The 21,160-nt window shown below is 38.1% G+C and overlaps 1 protein-coding gene and 1 long non-coding RNA gene across 2 annotated transcripts in view; one reads left to right on the top strand and one right to left on the bottom strand.

The window, feature by feature from the left end:
- ABI2 (abl interactor 2) overlaps nt 1–1,057 on the bottom strand; it is a 200,066-nt gene extending 199,009 nt beyond the window's left edge. The window contains 1 exon segment of the mRNA XM_077154784.1: nt 695–1,057. Coding sequence (XP_077010899.1) covers nt 695–811 — 117 coding nt within the window. The 5' untranslated portion in view covers nt 812–1,057.
- An 88-nt stretch (nt 1,058–1,145) lies between these two features.
- Nucleotides 1,146–21,160, top strand: part of LOC143678001 (uncharacterized) — a 74,846-nt gene continuing 54,831 nt past the window's right edge. Inside the window, exon 1 of the long non-coding RNA XR_013173003.1 lies at nt 1,146–1,333. This is a non-coding gene — a long non-coding RNA (uncharacterized LOC143678001). The remainder of the gene's footprint in view (nt 1,334–21,160) is intronic.

Raw genomic sequence — 21,160 nt, 5'->3', positions numbered from 1 at the left:
TTTTTCCCACAGGAAAATTAGCCATTCTAACGGGGGTGGGGGAGTGGGGTTACAGCTCATTATCACGCAGCTTCCCATTCTCCATAAGGAGAAAAACGGCAATAACTTCCTACAAGAGACAATTGCTCTTCTACCCGTATCCCCTTTAGGCTCCCCTCAACCTGAAATTAAAAAAAAAAGGTATTTTTAGCATTCATACGAAGGCACTTTACTCTTAGCGCCTTAAAAATCCTCCTGCGCTTACAGTGGTGGGGAGCGGGGGAAGATGACCCATCAATCCCCCACACATACATTCCCTATAAGGGGGAGCAGGATTCTGTCAAATAAAAAATGCCATTGTCCGCCTCCCCCGCCATCCCAAACACTAATCCGCACCAAGTGCGGGGGCGGCTAAGGACAGGAGCAGCGAGAAAGGGACATGACACACGCACCGCGCTAAGGACTGATAAACGGATTTTTTAAATGGTTCAAAAATCACAATTTCTTCCAGCCGCTGGATTCCCACTCACTCACCAACTCGAGACCCAGCCCTAACCCAGCACCTCCCACTGGGGGCTCGGCCTTGCAGGGGCCAGCGGCGGCCACGAGCCAGCGCGTTCCACGCCCCCAGGCGCGCGGCCCCTAGCCAAGGGATCCCCCACGCACCCTAACTGCCCGGAGGCCCAACAGGCCGAGGCCAGGGTATGCGTCTCACCTGGATGTAGTTGTTCTCGCAGTAATCGGCCACCCGCTCCAGATTCGTGTAACTGTCGAAAAGGGCCCGGCGGCCCCCCGGGATTTCCTCCTCCAGCAGCATCTGCAGCTCCGCCATCTTCACATCCTCCTCTTCCTCCTCCTCATACAGACCGCAGAGATAGCGGCGACAGCAAGGCCAGGGAAACCCAAGACTGAGAGAGGAGGAACAGCTACAGCGGCGGTAACTCGGGAGGAGCGAGAAACAACCCCGCCTGCGACAGGGGAAGGGGCGGTGAGGACGGGGGCGGGGCGCGAGCCGATGGACAGCGAGGACAGTCACCGCGGCGACGGACGGCCAGGCGCGCGCACGCGCGCTCCCCTGCGTCCGCCCCCGGGAGCCCGAAAAAGATTCCCACCCTCAGCTGAGCCGCCGCCCCTCCCCCACTTCCGGCGTCTCCTAGCAACGGCGGGGAGGGGGCCGGGATGCGCGCGATTAAGCCTTGCCAGAGTCAGGTTGCGTAGCTAGGGAAGTCAGCCCCGTGCCCTTTGTTAGTTAGTCTGGCCAGAGGGTGCTGTTTGCCCCTGCGATCTGCCTGGTGGCGCCTTCCTTGACTCACCTCGGGGTTATCTTAACCCAGCAGGCCGAACCCCCGTGAAGGTAAGCGGCCTGAGGAACTTCTCAAGGCCTTTCTCTGCACCTGACTGGAGCTGAAGGGGATCACGGCTTCTACTTGAGTCCATGCTCCGAGAAACATCACGTTTTATCAGGGCAGGGATAAAGCTCACAAAACTTCCACGCAGCTTTAAGTGCTGTCTATATTTTCATCTTCTCATCTCTGACCTCTGACCTCATTCCTTACAAATAAGGAATTTCCAGTTTCCTAATCCCAACTATCTTGCACTCCCATGTGTTTTGCATTTACCCACAAAAGCTGTTTTTCCCTGTCAGATTACCCTCTCTCCTGTTCCTCACTAACAACTTTTGCTGTCCTTTCTCTAGTTATGTCAACGAAATTGTCTTTTTCTTCTTGGAACTGTAAAAGAAGTTAAAATTTAAGGGGTGGTTATGGTTGCTGAATCCTTATATAGATATTCCTTTTTGCTTTTACTTTATTGAAGTAGACAGAGGGAAATACCTGAAACCTTTGAACTGTAATCCAGCTGCCTTGATCTCTGATGATGATTGTATAGCCTTTATCTTGTACCCTTGTGATTATAAAAACCTTGTGATTGACCTTAACTTACACACATTTTATCCAGTTTTTCTACTTTGGAGTCTTGTGCTCACTAAAGGTAGCCCCTGCTGTTTATTAATGAAGGGGCTTGGGTCAGCCCAGAACTAACCCATCCCTGATTCCAAAGTTATCGTGATAACGGAAGCTGGATGTAACCAAAAGAGATGCGCGTGACATGTCAGGGCTTAGACTTTAACTTATGTGACGTGTACCTCATTATAATACTAAAAATCACACATCATATTATGGCCTCCGTTTTCTTACATTTATTCTGTGACTTATCATGTAATCAATTTGTTCATGCTCAATCATTAGGAGACCACTAATTACATCATCTGGAGCCATTATGCTCATTATCCAAAACCTACCCATTTTTTGATACCATAAAACTATCAGGATTACTGCATTTAGGAAAGACACATTTAGGGGCAGACAGACCATCTGTTCTTCTGCTTTGTCCCTAGCAATAAATCCTTTCTCTCTTTAAAACCCCCGTGTCTCAGGAATTGGTCGTTGAGTGTATTGGGCAGACTCCACCTCCTTTGTCTGGTAACAATTTGGCCACCAGATGGGATCAAGATTCCTAAAGAGTCTGTCCTAGTTTGCTAGCTGCCGGAATGTGAAATAACAGAAACCAAACGGCTTTTAAAGGCAGAATTTATTAAGTTGCAAGTTTACAGTTCTAAGGCTGTGAAATGTCCCAATTAAAAGCAAATCTATAAAAATGTCCAAATTAAGGCACCAACAAGAGGTTATATTCACTCAAGAAGGGCTGATGAAGTTCAGATTTTCTCTCTCAGCTGTAAAGGCACATTGTGAGCATGGGGACGTCTGCTAGCTTCCTCTCCAGGCTTCTTGTTTCATGAAGTTTATCCAGGGTGTTTTCCTTCATCTCTAAAGGTCTCTGGCTGTGTCTAATGGGTCTCATGGTTCTGTTGCTCTTGCCAAAATGCTTTCTCTTTTAAAGGACTCCAGTAAACTAATCAAGACCCACCTGGAATGGGTGGAGTCACATTTCCCTCTATCAAAGGTTAAGACCCACAATTGGGTGAGTCAGGTCTCTGTAGAGATAATTTAATCAAGCTTCCAACCTATAGTACTGAATAAGGATTAAAAAAAGCAGCTGCCTCCACAAGATGGATCAGAATTAAAACATGGTGTTTCTAGGGTACATAATCCTTTCAAACTAGCATAGAGTTCAGCTACCCAAAAGTTCTGGAGGCCCAGTAGAGCAAGTAAACATAGTAACCAAGCCTTTGGCAGCTGCCAGAGACTTTAGTTCACAGGCTTGGGAATTGGGTACTTCTCTGTTCTGTTGGCACTCCAGACCTTTTGGCCCCTTAAAAAAACTTCAAAGAGAGAAACAGTTTCTAGTTCCAAGTCCATACATCTGACAGGGTTAGTGAGTCATCTGGGGAAAAGTGGATTAGGTACTCCCTTTATCCAGTGTATGAAAAGATGAGTAAGGAAAAAAAAGGTAAAAAATAAACAATAGAGGGGTATGGAGAGTGTGGGGTGTTTTGGTGTTCTCTTTTACTTTTGTTTTGTTTTTTGGAGTAATGAAAATGTTCAAAAATCAATCTGTGATGATACATATCAAGCTATATGATGGTACTGTGAACCATTAATTGTACATGTTGGATGATTATATGGTATGTGAATATATAATGTATATCAATTTTAAAAAAAGAATAAATTTAAAAGCAGGAAAAAAATGTGAATCTGGAAGTTAGTACATTGGGTCACATTTCCAGAATGATGACGCTTGTTCCTTGCTCTGACCTCTACACCTTTCTGTTTTCTGGATACCGTTCTGTATGGATTTTGAGGCCCTGACCTGTGTTTGTCCGTACAGGGTTAAAAACTTTGCCCTAAATTTTCTGTTGAGTATACTCCTGGAAAATAAGTCATCCAACAATTAATTGATATTTAATGAAATTAAATATCTCTGTTTGTTAACTGTGTGTTACCAAGGTATAATAAGTGTTTAATGCTTTTTTAAATTGTTATTCAGTGTGTTAGAGTGTTTAAGGCTTGTTTAATTGTTAATTGGTGTGTTTCGTATAGTTATTAATATAGCTAGTTATATGTTAGTTAATATATAGTGTTAAGTGTCTTTAAATTTGTTGTAGTGTTACTGCATTTGTATTGGTCAAGTGTTCCCAATTGGTTACTGATTATGGAAAGTCTTTAAAATGGGAACCTTTGGACAGTATTGAAAAATTGGGAAGATTTTAGTTATGAATCTATAACAAGAAGGTTTATTTTTACAACACAATCTGGCCACAGTATGATTTAGAGTAAGGGGAGAAGTGACCTGAGAACAGTTCTATAATTTTTCTGCAGGGCAGAAATGGTTTAAGATAATGTATATACAGTTCTTCTCAAAAGTATTTCTGTGTTTGTTTCTTATGACTAACTTTCTATTTCTGTCTTTCTGCCTGCTCGATGTATATTCTCATGCCTCTGGATAGTAAGAGCAAATTAACAAAAAAATTTTTGAAGAGCTATTTCAATTGCTTAAAAATGACTAAGTATATATATAAGTACTTCTGGAGTCCCAGAAGAAAAATCCCTCTGAGCAGCAAGGTTCAAAGCCTTAGTTTTATAATTACTATAAGCAAACCTGGACATTAGAAGGAAATCACACTGGAATTTTCCTAAGGCAGGAAAAGGCTGCCAGAGGACTGCCTCTGGAAAAGGCCAAGACCATTTCCAATTGTTCAGGTCACAGAGTTGAATGAAATAGATCTAATAATTGGAAATAATTAAAAGAAGGGCTTAGAAACTCTCAATTCTACTGCCCTCACCTAACACTTTTAAATCCAAGGGAGAACGTGTTCTTTCTGTCTCACCTATCCCTGCTCCCAGGGCCTAACCAGCTAAGGCAGCTATGAGGGAAAGGTTGGGTGCAGAAATATGGGGGAGTTGTGGTTTAGAATTCTTTCTATAGGGCCTAGAGATTAGAAATGATAGGCATAGAAGAAATGCTGTGTAATAGGCCATGTTTGTTAAAATTAATTTTTCCAATAATACCTTTGCAATGGTAACTATAGTAATCAGATCATTATTAAAATATAAATAGCCTTGGGATGGAAGTAATTGAATAAAATCGAATTACTAAAGTTCAGTAGGGAAAATGAAAAGTCCTTGTGATGGTTAAGTTCAGGTGTCAGCTTGGCCACGTGATGGTGCCCAGCTAGCTGGTCAGGCAAGCACTGGCCTGTTAGTGCAAGGATATCTCACAGCGGGTTGATAGACAAGCAGACTGCTTTATTAAATATCAGTCAGCTGACTGCATATATGACTGGTTTACATCTACAATCAACAAAGCGTCAATGGCTGAGAGATTCCAAACAGAGTCGAGAGGTTATCCTGGAGGTTATTCTTACGCATTGAGTAGATGTCACCTTGTTTTTCAAGATGTAATGGAGAGGCTGGAGGGAACTGCCTGAAACTGTAGAGCTGTGTTCCAGTAGCCATGTTTCTTGATGATAATTGTATTATAATAGAGCTTTCGCAGTGTGACTGTGTGATTGTGAAAACCTTGTGTCTGATGCTCCTTTTACTTACCTTGTCAACAGATGGAGTAGAACATATGGAATAAAAATAAACAATAGGGGGAACAAATGTTAAAATAAATTTAGTTTGAAATGCTAGTGATCAATGAAAGGGAGGGGTAAGTGGTATGGTATGTATAATTTTTTTTTTCTGTTTTCGTTTTATTTCTTTTTCTGTTGTGTTTTTATTTCTTTTTCCGAATTGATGCAAATGTTCTAAGAAATGATCATGATGATGAATATGAAACTATGTGATGAAAATAAATAAATAATAATAATAATAATAAGCTAGTATTATAAGTACATTCTCAAAATTCTTATTAAAAATAGCCTAATTATCCTGGACCAGATAAGTCCTGAAGGGCCAGCCTCGGCCAGCCTCTCCAGAATAACAGCTAGTTCTATCCTCCTATCCTATATTATCGACGGTCCCTTCTGACAAGAAAAAGTTATAATGGGCATAGCCCAAATACCACTAAAGAATGAAAGAAAGATTAAAGGTGATGGTGGAGTTATACAGAAAAGGTAGGGTTTAACAAATGAGTATGATTGCTGAATCATTATATTGATATTTCTTTTAGTTTTTAGTATCTTAGAGCAGCCAGAAGTAAAACCCTAAAATTGTGGAATAGTAACCCATACCAAACTCTGAAATCTGTTCTACAACTAATTGTTGTGATGTGTTTTGAAATTTATTGCTTTATTGTATATAAAAAAGAAAAAGTCTGAAATATGTTCTACAACTAATTATGGCTCTGTGCTTTGAAATTTATTGCTTTTTTGTATATATGTCATTTTTCATAAAAAAGAAAGAAAAAAGTTGATTGTAGTGGTAAAAAAAATATTTAAGCCTTCTAGCCTCCTATATTCTGGAGCAGCTAGAAAGAAAAATTGGAGAGGATCGTATGGTAGCCCATGACAAACTCTGGGATCTGTCCTTGTAACTACTCGTTGAACAGTGCTTTGAAAACTATTGCTTTTTTATTTCTTTGCTTTTTATATATTTTATACTATACAATAAAAAGTTTAAAAAAAGAAAAAGTCAATTGTGATGACAAATGCATAGCTATATGATGGTATTGAGAACCACTGATTGTATGCTTTGGATGATTACATGGTATGTGAATATATATTTCAGTGAAAAATAGCCTAATTAGGCAAGTTGCATAAACTGAGCAATGTACCTAGTAATAATGACACATATATAAAATACAATAAAAAACAGATATATCGATGCTTCAAATATATCCTATTTAAGAAATCAGTTAAGTTTAGTAAGAAATATAAATGACAATTTTTTGTAACCTTGATTACCTAGATTTCAAAGAATCTGTTTTTCAATTACTTTGCCAATTGTTCCCCCAGGATGTGGAAGAATTTGAAATAACAGTGGCTTTGTTAATGTCAGGCAGTATGTTTTGTGGGTATATTACATAATCAGGTTAGGCAGTGCTGTCATGAATGGGAAAGATATATTTCTTTAACTTCAAAGAGTTTACATTCTAGTTAAAATATATATGTACCAGGGCATAGTATGAGCCAGTAGAATTTAAAGTACCTGCTGATTATTTTAATAAAGGAATAAAAATGCTAGAAAAAAATTTAAAAGACACATAGATTAAAAATAACCTAAGAATACTTCATAGAAAAGATGACACTTATAAGACCTTTAGATAAGAAAATAGCATTTGAATAAATAGAACTCTGAACTAATTTTTTTAAAAGTTCAATTTTGTGAAGTAATGTATTCCTGGTATTATTTAGTACTTGGGAATAATGTTGAAATATTTTATTTTCTGGTTATAAGTCCCTTAGTTATTGAAAAGCTGTCTCATACTATGCCCTGGTTCAAATATATATATATATATTTTTTTTTTTTTAATTAATGGAAAGAAAGAAAAAAAAAGAAATTAACACAACATTTAGAAATCATACCATTCTACATATGCACTCAGTAATTCTTAACATCATCACATACATGCATGATCATCGTTTCTTAGTACATTTCCATCGGTTTAGAGGAACTAGCAACACAACAGAAAAAGATATAAAATGTTAATATAGAGAAAAGAAATAAAAGTAGTAATAATAGTAAAAAAAAAAAAAAAAAACCCTATAGCTCTATAGCTCAGATGCAGCTTCATTCAGTGTTTTACCATGATTACTTTACAATTAGGTATTATTGTGCTGTCCATTTTTGAATTTTTGTATCTAGTCCGGTTGCACAGTCTGTATCCCTTCAGCTTCAGTTACCCATTGTCTTACCCTGTTTCTAACTCCTGCTGGACTCTGTTACCAATGACATATTTCAAGTATATTCTCGAATGTCCGTTCACATCAGTGGGGCCATACAGTATTTGTCCTTTAGTTTTTGGCTGGACTCACTCAGCATAATATTCTCTAGGTCCATCCATGTTATTACATGCTTCATAAGTTTATCTTCTCTTAAAGCTGCATAATATTCCATCGTATGTATATACCACAGTTTGTTTAGCCATTCTTCTGTTGATGGACATTTTGGCTGTTTCCATCTCTTTGCAATTGTAAATAACGCTGCTATAAACATTGGTGTGCAAATGTCCGTTTCTGTCTTTGCCCTTAAGTCCTCTGAGTAGATACCTAGCAATGGTATTGCTGGGTCGTATGGCAATTCTATATTCAGCTTTTTGAGGAACCACCAAACTGTCTTCCACAGTGGTTGCACCATTTGACATTCCCACCAACAGTGGATAAGTGTGCCTCTTTCTCCGCATCCTCTCCAGCACTTGCCATTTTCTGTTTTGTTGATAATGGCCGTTCTGGTGGGTGTGAGATGATATCTCATTGTGGTTTTGATTTGCATTTCTCTAATGGCCAGGGACATTGAGCATCTCTTCATGTGCCTCTTGGCCATCCGTATTTCCTCTTCTGGTAGGTGTCTGTTCAAGTCTTTTTCCCATTTTATAATTGGGTTGGCTGTCTTTTTGTTGTTGAGTTGAACAATCTCTTTATAAATTCTGGATACTAGGCCTTTATCTGATATATCATTTCCAAATATTATCTCCCATTGTGTAGGCTGTCTTTCTACTTTCTTGATGAAGTTCTTTGATGTACAAAAGTGTTTAATTTTGAGGAGCTCCCATTTATTTATTTCTTTCTTCAGTGCTCTTGCTTTAGGTTTAAGGTCCATAAAACCGCCTCCAGTTGTAAGATTCATAAGATATCTCCCTATATTTTCCTCTAACTGTTTTATGGTCTTAGACCTAATGTTTAGATCTTTGATCCATTTTGAGTTAACTTTTGTATAGGGTGTGAGGTACGGGTCTTCTTTCATTCTTTTACATATGGATATCCAGTTCTCTAGGCACCATTTATTGAAGAGACTGTTCTGTCCCAGGTGAGCTGGCTTGACTGCCTTATCAAAGATCAAATGTCCATAGATGAGAGGGTCTATATCTGAGCACTCTATTCGATTCCATTGGTCGATATATCTATCTTTATGCCAATACCATGCTGTTTTGACCACTGTGGCTTCATAATATGCCTTAAAGTCCGGCATCGCGAGACCTCCAGCTTTGTTTTTTTTCCTCAAGATGTTTTTAGCAATTCGGGGCACCCTGCCCTTCCAGATAAATTTGCTTATTGGTTTTTCTATTTCTGAAAAATAAGTTGTTGGGATTTTGATTGGTATTGCATTGAATCTGTAGATCAGTTTAGGTAGGATTGACATCTTAATTATATTTAATCTTCCAATCCATGAACACGGTATGCCCTTCCATCTATTTAGGTCTTCTGTGATTTCTTTTAGCAGTTTTTTGTAGTTTTCTTTATATAGGTTTTTTGTCTCTTTGGTTAAATTTATTCCTAGGTATTTTATTCTTTTAGTTGCGATTGTAAATGGGATTCGTTCTTGATTTCCCCCTCAGCTTGTTCATTACTAGTGTATAGAAAAGCTACAGATTTTTGAATGTTGATCTTGGAGCCTGCTACTTTGCTGTACTAATTTATTAGCTCTAGTAGTTTTGTTGTGGATTTTTCCGGGTTTTCGACGTATAGTATCATATCGTCTGCAAACAGTTTTAGTTTTACTTCTTCCTTTCCAATTTTGATGCCTTGTATTTCTTTTTCTTGTCTAATTGCTTTGGCTAGAACTTCTAACACAATGTTGAATAATAGTGGTGATAGTGGACATCCTTGTCTTGTTCCTGATCTTAGGGGGAAAGTTTTCAATTTTTCCCCATTGAGGATGATATTAGCTGTGGGTTTTTCATATATTCCCTCTATCATTTTAAGGAAGTTCCCTTGTATTCCTATCCTTTGAAGTGTTTTCAACAGGAAAGGATGTTGAATCTTGTCAAATGCCTTCTCTGCATCAATTGAGATGATCATGTGATTTTTCTGCTTTGATTTGTTGATGTGGTGTATTACATTAATTGATTTTCTTATGTTGAACCATCCTTGCATACCTGGGATGAATCCTACTTGGTCATGATGTATAATTCTTTTAATGTGTTGTTGGATACGATTTGCTAGAATTTTATTGAGGATTTTTGCATCTGTATTCATTAGAGAGATTGGTCTGTAGTTTTCTTTTTCTGTAATATCTTTGTCTGGTTTTGGTATGAGGGTGATGTTGGCTTCATAGAATGAATTAGGTAGTTTTCCCTCCGCTTCGATTATTTTGAAGAGTTTGAGCAGGGTTGGTACTAATTCTTTCTGGAATGTTTGATAGAATTCACATGTGAAGCCGTCTGATCCTGGACTTTTCTTTTTAGGGAGCTTTTGAATGACTAATTCAATCTCTTTACTTGTGATTGGTTTGTTGAGGTCATCTATTTCTTCTTGAGTCAAAGTTGGTTGTTCATGTCTTTCCAGGAACCCGTCCATTTCATCTAAATTGTTGTACTTATTAGTGTAAAGTTGTTCATAGTATCCTGTTATTACCTCCTTTATTTCTGTGAGGTCAATAGTTATGTCTCCTCTTCCATTTCTGATCTTATTTATTTGCATCCTCTCTCTTCTTCTTTTTGTTAATCTTGCTAAGGGCCCATCAATCTTATTGATTTTCTCATAGAACCAACTTCTGGTCTTATTGATATTCTCTATTGTTTTCATGTTTTCAATTTCATTTATTTCTGCTCTAATCTTTGTTATTTCTTTCCTTTTGCTTGCTTTGGGATTAGTTTGCTGTTCTTTCTCCAGTTCTTCCAAGTGGACAGTTAATTCCTGCATTTTTGCCTTTTCTTCTTTTCTGATAAAGGCATTTAGGGCAATAAATTTCCCTCTTAGCACTGCCTTTGCTGCGTCCCATAAGTTTTGATATGTTGTGTTTTCATTTTCATTCACCTCTAGGTATTTACTAATTTCTCTTGCAATTTCTTCTTTGACCCACTTGTTGTTTAAGAGTGTGTTGTTGAGCCTCCATGTATTTGTGAATTTTCTGGCACTCCGCCTATTATTGATTTCCAACTTCATTCCTTTATGATCCGAGAAAGTGTTGTGTATGATTTCAATCTTTTTTAATTTGTTAAGACTTGCTTTGTGACCCAGCTTATGGTCTATCTTTGAGAATGATCCATGAGCACTTGAAAAAAAGGTGTATCCTGCTGTTGTGGGATGTAATGTCCTATAGATGTCTGTTAAGTCTAGCTCATTTATAGTAATATTCAGATTCTCTATTTCTTTATTGATCCTCTGTCTAGATGTTCTGTCCATTGATGAGAGTGTTGAATTGAAGTCTCCAACTAATTATGTGTCTATGTGTCTATTTCCCTTTTCAGTGTTTGCAGTGTATTCCTCACGTATTTTGGGGCATTCTGGTTCGGTGCGTAAATATTTATGATTGTTATGTCTTCTTGTTTAATTGTTCCTTTTATTAGTATATAGTGTCCTTCTTTGTCTCTTTTAACTGTTTTACATTTGAAGTCTAATTTGTTGGATATTAGTATAGCCACTCCTGCTCTTTTCTGGTTGTTATTTGCATGAAATATCTTTTCCCAACCTCTCACTTTCAACCTATGTTAATCTTTGGGTCTAAAATGCGTTTCCTGTAGACAGCATATAGAAGGATCCTGTTTTTTAATCCATTCTGCCAGTCTGTCTTTTGATTGGGGAATTCAGTCCATTAACATTTAGAGTTATTACTGTTTGGATAATATTTTCCTCTACCATTTTGCCTTTTGTATTATATATATCATATCTGACTTTCCTTCTTTCTACACTCTTCTCCATGCCTCTCTCTTCTGTCTTTTTGTATCTGACTCTAGTGCTCCCTTTAGTATTTCTTGCAGAGCTGGTCTCTTGGTCACAAATTCTCTCAGTGACTTTTTGTCTGAGAATGTTTTAATTTCTCCCTCATTTTTGAAGGAGAATTTTGCTGGATATAGGAGTCTTGGTTGGCAGTTTTTCTCTTTTAGTAACTTAAATATATCATCCCACTGTCTTCTAGCTTCCATGGTTTCTGCTGAGAAATCTACACATAGTCTTATTGGGTTTCCCTTATATGTGATGGACTGCTTCTCTCTCATTGCTTTCAAGATCCTCTCTTTCTCTTTGACCTCTGACATTCTAACTAATAAGTGTCTTGGGGAACGCCTATTTGGGTCTAATCTCTTTGGGGTGCGCTGCACTTCTTGGATCTGTAATTTTAGGTCTTTCATAAGAGTTGGGAAATTTTCAGTGATAATTTCTTCCATTAGTTTTTCTCCTCCTTTTCCCTTCTCTTCTCCTTCTGGGACACCCACAACACGTATATTTGTGCGGTTCACATTGTCCTTGAGTTCCCTGATACCCTGTTCAAAATTTTCCATCCTTTTCCGGATAGTTTCTGTTTCTTTTTGGAATTCAGATGTTCCATCCTCCAAATCATTAATTCTATCTTCTGTCTCTTTAAATCTATCATTGTAGGTGTCCATTGTTTTTTCCATCTTTTCTACTTCATCCTTTACTTCCATAAGCTCTGTGATTTGTTTTTTCAGTTTTTCTATTCTTTTTGATCAGCCCATGTCTTGTTCATGTCCTCCCTCAATTTATCGATTTCGTTTTTGAAGAGGTTTTCCATTTCTGTTCATATATTCAGCATTAGTTGTTTCAGCTCCTGTATCTCATTTGAACTATTGGTTTGTTCCTTTGACTGGGCCATATTTTCAATTTTCTGAGCGTGATCCGTTATCTTCTGCTGGCGTCTGGGCATTTAGTCAGATTTCCCTGGGTGTTGGACCCAACAGGTTGAAAGATTTTTCTGTGAAATCTCTGGGTTCTGTTTTTCTTATCCTGCCCAGTAGGTGACGCTCGTGGCACACGTTTGTCTACGGGTTCCACCAGTGAAAGTTGCTGTGGGTCCTTTAACTCTGGAAAACTCTCGCCGTAGGGGAGGTTCGGCAGCCGAAGCAACTTGGAAGAGTGCCAGCCGATCCGGGGGTCCGAACGCGGGGAGGGTCACCGGCCGCCGCAGCACGGGAGAGCGCCCAACCGAATTTCCTAGTCGGCCCGGGGCGCCAAGCGTGGCGGGAGGGCGCCAGCTGTCGCAGCCCGGGAGAGTGCACTGTTCCCAGCCGGACCGGGGAATCACGTGTTTGGAAGGGACCCCCTGGTCACCATTCTCTGCAGTCTGGGGATTTCCGACCCAACTCTCTCAGTTGGTCCGGGGGGCCTCGCATGGTGGGGGCGCCCGCCGCCGCAACCCAAGGGGACCGCCTGCCCAATTCTGCCAGCTGGCCTGGGAAGGAGGAAGGGAGGGACTCCGGCCGCTTGCCGTCCCACCCAGGAAAGCCTGCACCCCTCGGTGATCTCACCGGAGCTGGTTCTCCCAGACAGTCAGCCGTTCCAGGATGGGGTACGCCGTCCCTTTGATCTCCATCGTGGCTCCGGGAGCTGCTCTGTATTGTCACCACTCCCCCAGTAGCTGTTCTGGAGGAGGAAAGGTGAGGGTGGCAAGGCTGTCGAGGCCGGTGGCGGAGGAGCCGGTGAAGGCAAAAGAGGGCACCGTGGTGGTTGGAGAGCCGCCGGTGCAGGAGGGGGAGAACAAAGAGGGGAGAGGAGGGCGGGCGGGCTGGCTGCTGCGGGGTGTGGGCGCTGCGCGCCCAGGCCGGCGTACAAAGAGGGGAGAGGAGGGCGGGTGGGCCGGCGGAAAGAGGGGAGAGGAGGGCGGGCGGGCCGGCTGCTGCGGGGCGTCTGCGTATTTTAACTAGAATGTAAACAAATTTCCCGGGATGATTTCTTTCTCCATCTCCAAAGGCCTGGGCTGAGCTGCAAGTGCTGAGATGAGGAAAGCCAAGCTGCTTAGGCTGTGCTACATTGCGTTAGCTCATTTAAGCACCATTCAATTGAGTCAAACGTCACTCATTGCACCAGACACGCCTCCTAGCCAACTGCAGATGTAATTGGCAACAGATGAGGTTCATGTACCCTTGACTTATGTCCGCAGCAACAAGATTAGGTATGCTCACCTGGCCAAATTGACAACTGAATCTAACAAACACACTAAACTTTTGTTTTCTCTCTGTTAAGATAATGTGGATTGTTAGTCTGCTCTTAATGAAAAGTTATAATAAGTTTTTCATAAGCACCCAAATTCTCTGGCTGGAAGACAAATATTTTATATCAGAATAATATCCTTGTTAATATGTATGTTGACCTTATCATCTTTTATTACAGAAGACAAGTCTTCTCACTTTTAAAAGAAAATTGTTAAAAAGGATTTGTTCTGGGCGGGCCGCGGTGGCTCAGCGGGCAAGAGTGCTTGCCTGCCGTGCCGGAGGACCCCGGTTCGATTCCCGGCCCCAGCCCATGTAAAAAAAAACAAACAAACAAAATATAATAAAACAAGAAAATGTTTAAAAATGTTTCCCTTTCTTCCTCACTTCCTTCCTTCCATCCTTCCTTCTTTCTCTGTCTTTCCTTCCCTTCCTCCCTAAAAAAAAAAAAAAAAAAGGATTTGTTCTTTCACCTTATAAAAGTGAGGTGCCAAAATAGTTAACAAATTACACAGGAGGTGTTTGGGAAATATTACAATAATTAAAAGGGACTTTCTATCCTCTTTTTAGCTAAATTCGTTTGGGTAAAATGTTATTCATATATTTTGAGATTGTATAAAAATTCCTAAAGACTGGACAGTGTTCTCACTATCCATGTTATTACCTGATACTGATGTGTATGTTACCAATGGTATGATGTTAGTCATGGTTTTAGTTATTCTTAGAAAAAGGCTACAGATTTACTTGTCAGTCACACTACTTTGCTCTAATGATTCTCTAAAGGTGCACGTGATGAGCTATAAGTCAGAACTTCATCTGTGACAAAAAGGGACTTTAAAAGACAAGCAAGACAGGGTGCACGGGTAGTTCAGTGGTAGAATGCCCACCTTCCAGGCGGGAGACCTGGGTTCATTTCCTGGACCATGCACCTAAAAAAAGAACAAAACAAACCCACACATACACACAAAGAGAATCAAGACAAATATATAAATTATGTCTTACCTGTTAATTAACATAACTCTGGTAAATGTTTAAAGACAAAACCTCTGCTATGATTTGTCAATAAGAGACAACTGTCAAATGTTTTTATTTCTGAAAGTAGTTTCATTTAAAATGCTTTTAAGAAAATTAGCGTTTAGACTGTTAGCTCTTACAGCAGTCACATTTATTCTTGAGCTTTAACTGTTATTTCTAAATTCTGAGATGCTTTGCTCTCTGAACAACCTGGTAGTTCCCTGGAACTTTAAGTATCTTTGTAACACCTGAAACTCAGAGTTAGAGTTCTCCAGCTCTGTTTGACATGGAACCTAGAATAAAGAATAAAATCTTAATGTTCTGTACAAATTAATGTTATACCCTGACACATTTCAGAGTATTTTGGGGCTGAAAATGAGAAAGTATTTGCAAAGTTCCTTGAAGAACTGGAGAAAAAGTAGAACTGTTAAACTTGCCCACCTGGGGATTTTCTGATATTCTTTTAAGCAATAAGGGCTCCCAATTTAAACAAGCCAAGCCTCAGTCTTGAGGTTTTCCCTATGAAACTTATTTCTGTAAGGCAAAGCTGAGCCTACTTAAAATTAGTGCCTAAGAATCACCCCAGAGAACCTCTTATTGCTCAGATGTGGCCTCTCTAAGCCAAACTCTGACTTCCCCTGCTATGACATGACTCCCAGGGATGAACCTGGCCCTACCATCTTTAGATTGATTTACCAAAAGGGGGGAAATAGAGTTTCAATGGTAAGAGATTTCAAATAGAGTCAAGAGGTTATGCTGAAGGTTACTTTTATGCAAGTTTCAGCCAGATACTGCAAACTGCTGTAATATGGCAAGCCCCAACTAACAGTGTTCATGGAAACTCTAAGGAATACCCTGAGCTCTATAATAGTTCTACTTATTAAGTTTGCTTTTCAGAGACTTAAAGCCTCCAGACTGTTCCAAAGCCAGATAATTTCTGAAACCAATACGTACTGGTCTCTCCAGGAACAACAACCAGTTTCATCCCTCTGCCCCACAATATCAACACCCCTTTTTCAGCATGCAGTTAGAAGATTTCATTGCTTAACTATCCCTCAAGATTGAGAGAATTATCAAATGAGAGGGAGGAATTGTAACCAAGAAATTAGGATTTAAGGGATGGTTATGGTTGCTGAATCATTATATATTCCTTTTTGCCTTCTGGTTTATTGGAGTAGACAGAGGGAAATACCTGAAATCTTTGAACTGTAATCCAGCTGCCTCGCTCTGATAATGATTGTATAGCCTTTATCTGGTGCCCCTGTGATTGTAAGAACCTTGTGACTGACTCACTTTCACCCATTTAATCCAGGTTTTCTGCTGGATTACTGAAGACAGCCCCTACTGTTTATTAATGAAGGGCCTTGGGTCAGCCCAGAACTAACCCATCCCCAATTCCAAAGTTATCTTGATAACCAAAGCTGGATCTAACCAAATGGACCTACCTGACATTTGTAGTAGCTTAGACTTTAACCTGTAAGTGACCTATACCTCATTATAATACTAAAAATCACACCCATCATCATATTAAGGCCTCTATTTTCTTACCAGTAATTCTGTGACTAAGCATGTAATCAACCTGCTCATGCTCAATAATTAGCTGATCTATTATTGAGCAGTAATGCTCAACTGATGGTCATGTATCACCTCTAATGACATCATCTAGAGCCATTGTTCTCATTATCCTAAACCTGGCCATCTTTGGATACTATAAAACTATCAAAATTACTGCAGTTTGGGAAGACAAATTTTGGGGAGGATAGCCCATCTGTTCACCTGCTTTGCACCTAGCAATAAACTCACTCTTTGAAACCCAGTGTCTCAGGAATTGGTCATTGAGTGCATCGGGCAAAGAATCTACCCCCTTTGTCCAGTAACAGATTCAGTTTTTTAAATTATGAAAAACAGATTTACTGATTCTAATTTTCTTCCTCACAGGGTTATTGAAAAGAAAATACAAGTTTTTAAAAAAGTTTATGTGAATGCACCTTGAAAAATGCTATAGAAGTTCAAGATAATTTTGATCTTGCAGAGATATTACACCTTTTCCAGATATTCAACTTATATGTACCTTTTTTCCTAAATCTGATTCTCCCTTCATAATGTCATTCTTCAGTAACTAAAATTCCTGACAACTGCTGAGATATTAAGTCCATGACCTTTATCTGTACTGTGGAAAGTTAAGACTGACTCCAGGTAGTACTATGTGAGACATTTGTAGTGTAGAGCAGGATATATTACTTCAACTCCTTATTCTTGCTATTGATCTTTTGGCCCTACTACAGTGGTTTTCTCTCTTCTGTCTTCTAAGATGATAAGGAAATTATGCTTTCTCAAAAAGTCATTTTATACCATACCATTACAAATTTCTTGAGCAGTCCCTAATGCATTGGTTTTATCATATATACATTAGCATTTTGTACGAGTTTTCACTGTGGAACCCAAACTAAAAAGATACTGAAAATATTAGTCTAGTGCTACTAGCTTTATTCTTAAGCATTTTAAACATTTTCTACGTTAAATGGCTCTCAAAACTTTAGTGTGAAGAGCTTGTTAAAAATGAAAGCTGATATGTAGAATGGAATGATATCTAAATGCTTTGTTTGTTAATTTTTTTAATTAATAAAAAAAGTTAAAAAAAAAAAGCTGTAGGGTCATACATGGAGACTCATTAGAGTAAGTCATGGAATGAGGAAGTTATTTGAATGGCATGTAAACCTGCTTCCAGAAATACAGTACATATGAATAATCAAGTGAACAAAACAAATATTATGTCAAGCAAGCTTTTATTAATGACAGTTTCAATGGATCAAATCATTGCTGTTGAATGGTAAGAAGCCTACCAGGTGAGTTAAATGGTAGACCAACTCTTCCCCCATTACACTTATTCCCATCTAGCATTCTTTCTATTAGCTCAACAAATTTCCCTAAGGGATGATTCATCATCCTAGGAATACCTGGGGCAAAGCAGCACACTCTGAGAAGATTCTAGTACTCTGTTTGTGACAACTAACTTCTTTGGATCTTAGTTTCCTATCTGAAAAACCAAAGTGTTAAAACTCAGGTCAACAGTTCTCAAATTTTAGTGTGCACCAAACTCACAAGAGGGCTCCTTGAAACACAGATTGCTCGGCGCCATTCCACAGTTTCTGATTCAGTTGGCCTGGGATGGGGCCCAATAATTTATAGCTTTAACAACTTCCCAGGTGATGCTAATGAAACTGCCTTTCTGCCTCTGAAAGTTTGACTCCAATGTTGGTGGCTGGGAATCTCCACCAAGAGAAGAGCTTTTAATAGCTGAATCTAAAGATCAAAGGACACAGATATACATTTCTGCTGCCATCAAGATAAATTAAGCAAACAGAAGACAAATACAATATCTATAAAAGGGCATAAATTTATTAGGATCAAGAGTGGTATCTTCTACTTCTTGAAAATCCTCCACTAAATATGCACACTTGTTTGAGTTGAGGAAAGTAATTGATATGTGTTCATTTTTACAATTTTTCAAAGCAACTGGTATCATGAAATAGTAACATTTTTAAGTTCTCAGAGTGACAATTAGAATAGTAGTGCACATTTCATGGGAAATTCTCCATGTAGGCATAAATAAGCAAAAACACTATCTCTGAGATAAGAAACCATAACTCAAAAACTCTAGTACAAGAATATTTTTAATTATACATGTCTAATATACTCATTTATGAGGGTGTTAGGTTATAATCCATCTTGAAACAATCCTTTTAATACATTTATTCCAACATTTAAAAAATTACCATTGCTTTCAGGTCCCATGTAAGTTAACCATATCTTACCTTTAAAAACTATTAATTTCATATATGATTTAATAGTTCCTGCTTTTTTGATACAACTGGTTAAGTAATCAATTTTCACTAATCACAAAGCCATCCTCTAAGAACAAACTGCAGCTCATTTCAGGCTCAAAACAGGTCAAACATTCAGTTACACAACTGAATGACTTCCCTCATATCTTGGAAAATCAGAATATCCACTTATTCACTCATCAAGAAAAATTCAGGATGGATGCATTGTGGAAAAGGGACCAAGGAAATAATGCTGAAGACAGAGATCAGTTTGAACACTATTAAATCAATTTAGGTAAGAGATGATGGTGACCTGCAGGAAGAGTAGATGAAAAGAAGTATATGAAGTAAGAAAAATATTTAGGAATTAAAATCAACAGAGGTTGGGAATGATTGGATGTGGACATTTATGAAAGAGGAATCAATGCTGGTGATCACATTTCTGGTTTGAGTAACTAGAGAGTTGGTGGTGTCATTTACATACAAATTACGTAACATTCCACACACCTGTAAAAAACCTCCAATTTACCTTCTTTATGTTTTGATCACTGTTATCAATAACACTGGAATAAAGGACATTGTATTAGACTCTGTGTTGCTATTGTGCTATTCTTGATAAGAAATAAAATCCTTAGTTAATATTGTGTGTGTATATATATATTCTGATTAGCAATTAATTACAGGGTTTTTTTTTTGTTTTGTTCATCTTAATTTTTTTAAAATGAACATGAATTATTTTCCCAAGAGTCCAGTAAGACTACTATCTCCCCAAAATCAAGGATACTTTTATTAATGCAGCCCAAGATGACTTTTTCTTTTTTAGCTATTTTATCAACCTACTTCAAAATAAGTATTCAAAATTCCTAGACTTTTTACCTATCAGCCCAGTCATGCCAAATGCAGTTGGTCTTTTTTAAAAAATCCTATTGCAGTTCTTACATTTATCTCTAATGAATTACACTTTGGCTTTGTCCCTAATTTGAATTCTCATTATCATCTCTTGAAATAATCTTGCTTTAAACCACCTAAAGATTTGATAAGCATGACTTGTGTGGGTTCATCATAGGCTTTAATAAAAATATTGAACAAGTCAAGATAAAGAAAAGAGGCTATGGCTTGCCTCTATAAGCCTCACTTAGATGTTCAGATTCTCTATATAACTTAAGTTTGGTCAATTGTGAACTAATTTTAAAGGACTCTTAATCATAAGACTCCACTAAGAAACTGTGAAAATCTCCCATTAAATAAAGATGCACTATGTCTGTGGAATTCCCCTCATGTATATCATCCTGGTAACTCTTCCTTAAACTAGAAAATATAGGTAAAGCAAATACTATAATGTCTGATAGTATGGGCTCTAAATAAATGTTGCTTAACTAAATTGTTTGCATTACTGTCTTTAAAAACACCTAAAAGACAGCATTGACTCCTTACTTTCCCCATTTGATTCTTCCTGCAGTCTACTGACATGTTTACTAATACTAAACACTGTTTTTATTATCCATTTGCTCAATATTTTACTGACATCAACCTCCCAATTCTTAGTATCCTTAATATGATTAAGAGTGTAGGTTAGAATTTAATGTTATTATCTATTTCCTCTTTTTTTTTTCTAAATTAGAGAACAAATACTATCTATGGCATCTAAAGAAAAATATCAGCTTTTTCACATCCACATAACCGCAGTCCTGTACTATTTAACCTTTTACTGGTTTTACATTAAATGCTTGGAAACTATTATATAAAAATGTCTTCCCTCATCATGAAGACATTTTGATTTGGATGGTTTTCCATTTTTTACCTTGAAGAAAATTTCAAAACTAGTTTTCTGGCCACTACATGATTTTATGAGTCAATACTAAAATGGGCATATATTACAAAGTACTCAAGGGAAATACAAGCAGAGTTTTTCATTCATACAATGACATAGTTAACTGAGTTCTCAATATAAAATCATTATCAGTGATAATTTCATAGTATTTATACATTTGTGGGGGTTAATTATTTAATTATATGCAAAGGCATATAATTTGAACATATTAAATCTTTGAAACAAAGTTTCTGTGTATAGTGAAAAGAAAAATGGCTAGAATCTGAGCTTCACATTTTTAGGTAAACTTTATCATCTGAAACTTTAGTTTCATTTTTAGTGATACAAACTTGGCCTTAATTTTTGTGATATTTAATGGTTAAAATGTGTTGAATGATTGAAAAAGCCTAACTGCGCAGTAGAGCATTCCATGCTTTAGGGCTGTATGAATATAAATTTTAAAAATAAGTTAATTATTTGAAAGAATATACATCCTCCACATTAATTTGTAAAAAATGTCTCATTTTCAGGAAGTCAGTAGCAATAGATGTATTTCCTAACACCTGCCTGAATAGTTTTCTTATAATAG

The sequence above is a fragment of the Tamandua tetradactyla genome, chromosome 3, assembly GCF_023851605.1.
Source record: "Tamandua tetradactyla isolate mTamTet1 chromosome 3, mTamTet1.pri, whole genome shotgun sequence".
Classification (NCBI taxonomy): domain Eukaryota; kingdom Metazoa; phylum Chordata; class Mammalia; order Pilosa; family Myrmecophagidae; genus Tamandua; species Tamandua tetradactyla.
This window is presented reverse-complemented; position numbering and strand designations above follow the sequence as displayed.